Source organism: Pseudomyrmex gracilis, unplaced genomic scaffold, assembly GCF_002006095.1.
Source record: "Pseudomyrmex gracilis isolate BER0280 unplaced genomic scaffold, ASM200609v1 scaffold_108, whole genome shotgun sequence".
In the NCBI taxonomy this organism is placed as follows: Eukaryota; Metazoa; Arthropoda; class Insecta; order Hymenoptera; family Formicidae; genus Pseudomyrmex; species Pseudomyrmex gracilis.
In genome coordinates, this window is record NW_018020692.1 from 535,341 (window position 1) to 544,907 (window position 9,567).

The window sequence follows — 9,567 nt, forward strand, 5'->3', positions numbered from 1 at the left end:
CCGAAGGACCCGCTAAGCCAATCAATATGCCGCTTTTCCGCAAGACTAGATTGCTGATTGGCTGATTTCGCGTTGTTTCTTGTCAACGCGTTGTTGACGCGCGTTTTTCTGTCTTGCCAGAAAAGCCATAAAGTATACATACTGTTTTCCCGTGTGCAAGGACCATAATACGTCGTTGATTCAGCGCGATCACATCGAAACTATCGTCGACGGATCACTTGTATCACTGTATACATATGCATTACTTGCCACACGCGTATGATTACTCAAGTTTGTATACGCGCACCACTCCCGCTACTGCGTGTTGTTGGCGATTTTTCTAATATTCCCAGCGCAGAGCGGAACACGGAGCGTCAGTGGGACATCGACGATTGTACACCGACGAACGTGTGATGGGGGACGCAGCGATGAACGTCGTAGCGTCCGGTGGCTGTAGCGGTAACAGCGGTGATCGTATTGTCAAAGAAGGCTGGCTCCAGAAACGAGGTAACTAATTAATAAACTACCTCACGTAACGCGGCTCATAATATTTACATTTTGCGCGATGTTTATCTGGAGCAGCGTCTTCGGAACTGTCGCGTGCTCCGTCGATGTTGTTTCGCGCGAGCGTATGTCACGCGCCGTGCAAGTGTCACGACCGCGTGCTCCGTCGAGCTGCTCCTCGACGTCGACGCACACAATGTTGAAAAAAAATAAATATCAAAACGCGTCCGAGCGCGTGCATCTTCCCGCTGATCGGGCTGATCGTTTGTCGCTCCGATTACTCGGTCTGTTGAAAGAGCCGACGGGGAATCGGCCGCACTCGAGTTCTCGCATTACATTTGCATAACATCCTCCAAAGTTTGCTAATTTTGCGTGTTTTCATGCTATTTCGCGTCGCAATATGCGCTTCACAGTACTCTGCCGATCATAATATTAGAAGCACAAATGTCACAAATATATATATATATTACATTTGCCCTCCTAGAAACTAATGTTTTCATTTTTCATTCGCTGTATATGGTTATTGCTTTTTTAAGTTTTTTATATGAAATTAGTAATTGTTTAGTATGGTGAAGAGGAGATAAAATGTGTGTAAAAATGAAGGAAATATAAATAAATGATATTTGTTACATTTTTTCTATGTTTATATGCATGTATTTATATATGTGTACATATTCATATATGTATACAATTATATATATATATATATATATATAGAATTTATATCAAATATTATTCATATAAAGAGAATCAAAACATAATCACTAAACTTTTTACATATTTGTAGGAGAACATATAAAAAATTGGAGATCAAGATATTTTATCTTGAGAGATGATGGTACATTAGTTGGATACAAAGCTAAGCCTGATGAACAAATTCAGCCATTAAATAATTTCACAGTACGTGGGTGCCAAATAATGTCAGTAGACAGACCTAAACCCTATACATTTGTCATTAGAGGCTTGCAGTGGACAACTGTAATTGAAAGAACGTTTCATGTAGAATCAGAGCAGGAAAGAGAAGACTGGGTTACAGCAATCAGGTTTGACTTCAACTACTAAATTTTGCATCTTATATCAATATTTAACTCTCATGTAACATTTTTTTCTTTCATGTTTCTTTGCAGATATGTAGCAGATAGGTTAGCAAATGAAGAAAATCAGCAACAAGAACAACCTCAAATGCAACAATCTTCCTCTTCAGAGGATATTGATATGGAATCTACAGGAGGTGCTAGATCTGATTCCTGTAGTTCTTTAGGTGTTGTATCTCCAGATGTAGACAGTGGTAGTATCGATGAATTATCAGTAAAGTTCAGTGTCCAAGGGACTTCAAGTAGTAAAAGCACTGGGAAAAAGAAAGTAGTAAGTTACTTGGTAATGTTTTTACATACTTATATTATAACCATTTATTATATTATAATAATTAAGATAATAACTTTTTAATAGAATAATAATAATAATAAATAATAGCTTTTTTAATAAAACAGATTTGATTTTATCTTATCATTCTAAGCGCCAGTGGCACCATCTTCGATAATCAGCCGATTATAAAGCGTCGACCGTAATTGGTCGATTTGGCTTGTATCAATGCGATTAGTCAATTTCGATAAAATAATCAGTCAATAAATTAATCGGAGATGATAAAATTGGCTCTTAATAAAAGTTAACTAACAGTTAATGTTTATTTTCAAAATATCTTCGAGTGTTTTTGTTTGTTCATAAATATTTTTGTGTTTGTTGTAGACACTCGAGAATTTTGAATTTTTAAAAGTTTTGGGAAAAGGAACGTTTGGAAAAGTAATTTTGTGCAGAGAAAAGGCGACAGGACATTTGTACGCTATTAAAATTTTAAGAAAAGAAGTTATTATTCGTAAAGATGAAGTGGCTCATACACTAACTGAAAATAGAGTATTACGTACTACAAATCATCCCTTTTTAATTGTATGTTACCTTTATACAAAGTAATAATAGTTTGAATGTATAAATGTGTTTATTGCACATTGTTATATATCAATATTATTATTGCTTTTTGTTTTATTGCTTTGTAATTAATATATTTGCATGCATTTTCAGTCTTTGAAATACAGTTTTCAAACAGCAGATAGACTCTGTTTTGTCATGGAATATGTAAACGGTGGCGAATTATTTTTTCACTTAAGCCGATCGCGTGTATTTGGCGAAGATCGTACACGGTTTTACGGTGCTGAAATTATATCGGCCTTGGGTTATTTACATTCCCAAGGAATTATATACCGCGATCTCAAATTGGAAAATCTTCTCTTGGACAAGGATGGGCATATAAAAATTGCTGATTTTGGCTTGTGCAAAGAAGACATTACATATGGTTTGTATATATAATCCTTGCATTATAGATAATAAGACTAGATAAGTGTGTGAGTTTTTATATAAGTGTAATTGATTTAAATAAAAATTTATATCAATTTTTATACTGTAATTTCTCTCTTTCTGATGTAGGAAGAACAACCAAAACGTTTTGCGGAACACCGGAATATTTGGCGCCTGAAGTATTGGAAGATAACGATTATGGGCGTGCAGTGGATTGGTGGGGTGTTGGTGTAGTCATGTACGAAATGATGTGTGGCCGATTACCGTTTTATAACAAGGATCACGAAAAACTATTTACGCTCATTTTATTGGAAGAAGTAAGATTTCCTAGGTCAATTAGCAATGAAGCGAGAGATATGCTTGGTGGTCAGTATATTATTTCAATAACTCTCTCTTATGACTATCATGCATCACAAAAAAAAAAAGAATTTATTTGTATGTTATTATAATTTTAGGTTTATTAATAAAAGATCCTAGTAAAAGATTAGGCGGTGGGCCTAACGACGCGAAAGACATCATGAATCACGCATTCTTCTCGTGTATCAATTGGACGGATCTTGTCCAAAAAAAGATTTCCCCACCTTTTAAACCGCAAGTGACTTCAGATATTGACACTCGATATTTTGATAGTGAATTTACCGGCGAAAGTGTTGAGCTCACGCCTCCAGATCAGGGTTGCTTAGGTAGTGGCGGGGGTTTGAATTCTATAGCAGAAGAACAAGAACATTTTCCGCAATTTTCGTACCAAGAAAGTCATTCTGCGGCAACTTCTTCCATCGTTTCTATTAATCACTGACAGTGTCAAGTGTTCTGCTTAATTAATATAATGAGATGTGTGGTTCGATGCATGATGAAAACTTTACGAGCAAAAGCATTCGTTTACAATGTATATCTTAATGATTATCTGCTAAGCTTGAAACTTTCCCAATAGGCAGATCAATCAAATTACCTTTCTTTACGATGCTTTTTTACGCATCCTGAGATTGTCACATATCTCCAACGGCAAAGTAGATTTATGCGTATAAGTGTGCGCGCGCATATAACACCTATACACATAACTATTCATTAAAATTGTATATGGCGAAATGTATACTATAATAAGATTAGAGGTCTCTCTCTCAAGATAGTAATAACTAAATACTTGCTATATAGACTCGAAGGAAATGACAGGGATTAAATTACGTTTTTAATTGAATCGAGTTTAACGATAAAAAAAATTCCTTGAGACATGTATTATGTGAATATTGAACAATTTTCTTGTCGTCAAGGAACAGGCTGTAATTGTGTAAGTATAAATCTTACGTTTAACAAAAGCTGCACTTGACACTTCCCGAGTTTATCGTCTTGTTTACGATCTTATTTATGGAAGAGCAGCAGTTCCTGATCTTTTTTTTTTTTTTTTTTAATTCAGTAAATGACTGTTACGGCAGATGCCAAAGTAGAAAATTACAATCGGCACAAGAAGCCAACGAAAAAGAAAAATGATTTACCACTGTGAAGGTAGAAATGTAGAAAAATGTCAGCTTTAATTGAATTATTGTATAAATTTGAGGTAACTCTTTTTTAGTCTTAAACAAAGATGTCATTCTTATGACTGGTGATATAATTGGAGATGTGCGAGTATTGAAAATTGAGTGAGCTGTGTCGAAAAGCTCGCAAAGTGCTTGTTTAAAATAAATGTATATGTTTGACTATTTTTGGAGTTGCTTGGGATAAAATAGGGAGCTGTTTTAAGAAAATCTTGTGGCTTAAATATTTTCTGCCTAATCAAGTTTATTAACTCTCATTGGTAGATGCGTGCGCTGTGAATATTTAGAAAATTGTCTAGAAATTTAAATCATTTACTTACATTGCTGCAATTAAATAATTCATCATTGAACTTTAAAATTATGATGAATAACACACATTCTATTCCTATAGTTAACTGTAGCGTATAGAAAACCTATGTATGTATAACAACACAGTTCTTTAATGAAAGTGGCAAAATATGAGGTTTTATTCGTCATATTACTTCATCACAAAACGTTAAATCGAAATCGTTACTAGACTTCAATAGTATTGGCACAAAATGATTTGTGCATGATTGTGATTAAAGTGCCTAGTGAAGGATTATTCTCTAGAGCGAATAAATGTAGTTATATTCAAATACAAAAAAATATGGAAAATATAAAATAATTACATAACCAGTGTAACTACTCTATTTTTACCTAATGATTCACATCATTTTACTAGAAGATAGAGATGATTTTACGATTCACATCACTTCGGATAAAAACTTACTTTTGCATTTTTCAAAGACTTGCGTCACTTTTTTTTTAAAACTTCCAAATTTGAAAAATAATATCTTTATAAAATGGCTAAAATTTATAGGTTGAAAATATATTAGCCACAATCTCCAAAACAATTTGAACTATAATAAAAACATGAAACTCACACATGTCTAATTATAACAAGTTTTAACGTAAATTGAAATTGAAAACAATCTTTTCCTAATAAAAGCATAAGGCAATTCGGTTATATATATCTTTATGTATCATTGAAGAGTAATTATGAGAATTAAAGATAGAAATACGAAAAATCTTATACATATAATACTAATATACTATTATTAATATTATATATTATTACTATATATAATTATATATATATATAATATACATATATATTTATATTTTAACAATTAAAGAAGTATATTGTATGTTTTTTTGCATTTACTAATTTTTTACTTGCTCATGCAGAAAAATTAAATATTTTTATTGTTGTCACGTATACATTGTGCCCGGAATTATATCCAGCAAAAACAAAATGTGTACGAAAAGTCCGAATTATACACATATACATATATAATATACACAGCCGAAGAAAAAGTGAAAGAAAACATTTATTTAATATCGATTGATAAATTTCTAATTTATCTTTTTTCGATACGTTTGTTATTCTACGTCTCTCGTGTTTTGCATGGTACTAAAGTAAAATTTAACCCTTTGTGATCAAAAATGACCTACGAGTTGGTCAGACCGAATACGTGAGGTCCACGCGACTTTAAGATCAAATGTCTCTACGAAAAATAAATATTTTTTCACTTTGTTTGTTTTTTTTAGTTTTAATCAACAGTTTGAACAATTCTGTGTTGATAAAAAAAGAAAAACAAAAATTGGAAAACTAATAGTTTTGAAGATACCTATAAGCGTTTAAAGAAAAGACCATTTTTTGCAAATATTCCACAGGTGGCAGCTCCCATAGCCGCAAATCGCATACATTCTGCGCGCCGTAATCTAATAAATTGCTGTAAATGTACATAAATTTTTTGACAAAATTATGAAAAAAAAAAAAAAAAACATCAATTGATATATTACAAGTGCTCAAACTAAAAACAATTTACTTATTTTTCGAAAAACTAACGTGTCTTAGACTTGGGCTTCTCAGATCCTTCTCACACTTGACAATTAAATATTTACAAAGCTATTGAACGAATGGTGCTGTCAACAACTTCTACCGTTGTCTAGGCCCTAAAGTTTTTTTTCACGTTCTTCAGATGTGTATCGCGCTGAACTAACATCTCTCCTAAAGACTATATCCACTTAAAACTTTTGAGTGAGTCTGGGAGACCCACGTCTGACCACGAAGGATTAAATTTGTGTTACATTAGTCTAAATCATTAGGATAAAATATTTCTATGTAATGCGGCAAAGGTTCCTCTTTCACGAGCCAAACTTGATCTAAAACAGCGCCTTCTTTATCATCTGATACCTAATATACAAAATATGAACATGTGTTAATTGTTTAAAATGTAAACCAATTATATATTTTTGAGATTTATTCTTATCACATGCCATACCTGTTCTAGATATAGATGAGTTTTATTAAACACCTTCATTCTTGTGTAACCGTAATCCGAGCTACGATACGCAGACCACGCTGGCGGGTCCGGAATAAATTTCTCTCGGCCTTCCTTGCAACCAGCTGATCCAGTAATTATATGTACAGGTGCCTGATAATTTGTATACGGTTTTTCGTAACTACCATTATACACCTACGATTATCATTTTCATTAATATTTAGAAAAGTTTTTTGTCAAAAAATGTAGCCAAAAAAAAAAAAGAAGACAATTACGTGAAAGTTATATATAGGCCACAGCCTTTCATAGCTATGTTCGTGTGCCCAAATTTCTAAATCTACTTTGTATTTAAAAAACAAGTCCTCTAATCCAAACCAATTTAAAATTGGCAATCCGACTCTGACTAGACTTTCGTAATTTTTACAGTCGTCCGAATTTGCATTACTGCAATACATTGGTCTATGTCCAAATGTCACTATCCATGGACGTTCAGCTCTGTATTAGAATTTTTTTATAAATTGTAAATTTCTATTAATTTTTATAGGATTGTTATGTAACACAAAAAATGATGCAAGAAAACCATTTAAAAAAGAATCTTATAGATAAATGCTTACATATAAAGTTATTATAACCAATTCATATCAACTTACCTTGCTTCAGGTTTATTTGCTTCCTGTAAATCCTTCTCTAACCATTCGTATTGTTTAATCAGTTGTTTTATACCATAATTCATAAAATAATAAACTTCAGTTTCTATGCCTATGAAATGTACAGGCCCTACATTAAAACTATACCACAAGCCTTCAGAATTACCTGGCATGGAAAATCTAGCCCTGTTAAAGATTATATATAAAAGTGTGAGTCAAATTTTATCATTTTATATATATATATATATTTTTTTTTTAACACACCTGTAATTGCTAAAATTATATTTCTCTTCATGATTTCCAGGCACTGTCATATATGGTATATAAGCGGCAATAGATTCAATCTGTCGCATAAATTCATCTCCTACACGTGCATTGTCCGAATGCATATCATATGCAAAATCACCAACATGAATGGCAGCATCATATAAGCCACGTTCTGTTTCTTCTTGTAGTCGTGATAAGCTCTGAGCATTTTCATTGCCCATATCACCAAAAATAACTATCTGTGGAGACCATTCCGAGTCTTCTTCAGGTGCAGTTTTCATATAAAACACATTTGACCAACCATAACGACTGCCGCAATGATATACTAACAAAAAAAAAATAAAAACTTTATTAATAGCATAAATCTAATGAGAAAATATATATATAGAGAGAGATAATATATATATCTTACAATACAAGCTGTTAGGAGTTAAGTTCTTCAGCCATACTCTGTGAATATATTGTTTCTGTTTTTGATGACCACCATCAACAAAAAGAGTAGAATTCCCTGTAGATCTCAAAATAAGCCCACCAATGCCATATTCTACTATTGATTCTTTCGTGTCATCTCTTGTGCTCCAAGTTACAACAATATCATGAATGTTATCTAAAAATTTAAGTATATATAAAAAACATATCAATACAAACCAATTACTTTTCTACATAATTTTATATCTCTGTATTATTATTCAATCAAATATAGAAGTTATATATTTAAAATACATACGATGAATATAAATATATGCGTAAAATAATAAAGCTTACCACCATAAGAAATATGCACAGCTTCTGGCTGATAATGTATCACATCATCACATACAGCTCCAGTAAACAATAATGATAAGATCACAAATAAGATATGCGTGAACATCTTGCCTAGAGAACAAAAGAAGTGTGATGTAATTTGTAATTAATCACTATTGTACAAGAATGAATATATTTGAAAGTTGACAGCTTTCTGTATGTGTATGTGTATATATGCTGATAATTTTTTATGTTTTATAACGTTAATATAATCACTATGTGTATGTTAAGCATACCTGGACACGTTTATCTTAAGTGCACGTCTGTCATTTACACAAAGAAACAAAACAAGATAATTGAAATTTCATTACAAACAACAATGTTATATTCACGCATTATCTAGGAAGTGACTTATCACTTTGCGTTTATTATCATTCTGACACAATGACGCTGAAAACACTGACACCCACTTTACGTCCGTCAGCATCAAATTGTCATAGATGAAACATACAAACATACGTGTGGCTGACCAATCATAACGCAGCTTGCATTAAACAAACGGCATGATTGGTCAGTTAACGTAATGACTCTTTAATAAAAAAAACAAACGTCCCGACTTTTGATTGGTGTCGCCATACTGCATCAGAGTGCAATAGGCATATCGTAATACTAGAGAGAAGAATGAGAGAGCGGTCACGGCCGTAAGAGAATGTGTAATCGCTTTTCGTGGACATGGTTCTATTCCGTGCTATATTTGTGGACATGGTTCTATTCCGTGCTATGAAAACACCGACGTGGTGGGGATACGCACACAAGCGAGAACCGTCGTCATACATCAACATAATATGTCTGCGCACCAGTGTTCACAGTTTTGGCTTCCTTACAGCATGCTGAAGTGGTGGAAGGGATGCGCACAACAGCAGCGAATTCTAACTGCATAAACTCGCTACTGTTGTGCGCATCCCTTCCACCGCTTCAGCATGCTGTAAGGAAGCTAAAACTGTGAACACTGGTCGTCAATAGTAATCCAAAAATGTTTCAAGATTGCTCACGTGTCAGAAGATCATGTTACAATGTTTTCGTCGACAGTTTTCAAAATACGATAACAACAGATCCAAAATACGTCAAGTATTATTATGTTTCGTTTCATTATTACTAGTTATATTACTAGTTCGTCTTTTTTGCATTTATGTACTAAGATAATTAAGTATATATGAATGGTGATTATTATACTTTCAC

The 9,567-nt window shown here is 33.0% G+C and overlaps 2 protein-coding genes across 2 annotated transcripts; one reads left to right on the forward strand and one right to left on the reverse strand.

Moving 5' to 3' along the window:
• Positions 1-18: 18 nt before the first annotated feature.
• On the forward strand, positions 19-5,415 carry LOC109856121 (RAC-beta serine/threonine-protein kinase B). Its single transcript, XM_020431057.1, has 7 exons — positions 19-486; positions 1,271-1,526; positions 1,611-1,848; positions 2,230-2,427; positions 2,560-2,830; positions 2,962-3,198; positions 3,288-5,415. Exons 1-7 carry the CDS (start codon positions 393-395, stop codon positions 3,626-3,628), a joined length of 1,635 nt encoding a protein of 544 aa, XP_020286646.1. The 5' UTR covers positions 19-392; the 3' UTR covers positions 3,629-5,415.
• Positions 5,416-6,359: 944 nt separating this feature from the next.
• Positions 6,360-8,893, reverse strand: LOC109856127 (acid phosphatase type 7). The gene is made up of 8 exons (XM_020431067.1): positions 8,625-8,893; positions 8,350-8,460; positions 7,997-8,191; positions 7,582-7,909; positions 7,321-7,503; positions 6,946-7,165; positions 6,671-6,865; positions 6,360-6,582 (listed from the first exon to the last, which is right to left on the reverse strand). Exons 2-8 carry the CDS (start codon positions 8,453-8,455, stop codon positions 6,478-6,480), a joined length of 1,332 nt encoding a protein of 443 aa, XP_020286656.1. The 5' UTR covers positions 8,456-8,460; positions 8,625-8,893; the 3' UTR covers positions 6,360-6,477.
• Positions 8,894-9,567: the final 674 nt, after the last annotated feature.

Coding starts and splice junctions, on each gene's coding strand:
- LOC109856121 (XM_020431057.1), top strand. CDS start 393: ATGGGGGACGCAGCGATGAACGTCGTAGCGTCCGGTGGCTGTAGCGGT. Junction 1,527..1,610: donor GACTGGGTTACAGCAATCAG/GTTTGACTTCAA, acceptor GTTTCTTTGCAG/ATATGTAGCAGATAGGTTAG. Junction 1,849..2,229: donor GCACTGGGAAAAAGAAAGTA/GTAAGTTACTTG, acceptor TGTTTGTTGTAG/ACACTCGAGAATTTTGAATT.
- LOC109856127 (XM_020431067.1), bottom strand. CDS start 8,455: ATGTTCACGCATATCTTATTTGTGATCTTATCATTATTGTTTACTGGA. Junction 8,192..8,349: donor TGTGCATATTTCTTATGGTG/GTAAGCTTTATT, acceptor TTAAATTTTTAG/ATAACATTCATGATATTGTT. Junction 7,910..7,996: donor AACTCCTAACAGCTTGTATT/GTAAGATATATA, acceptor TTTTTTTGTTAG/TATATCATTGCGGCAGTCGT.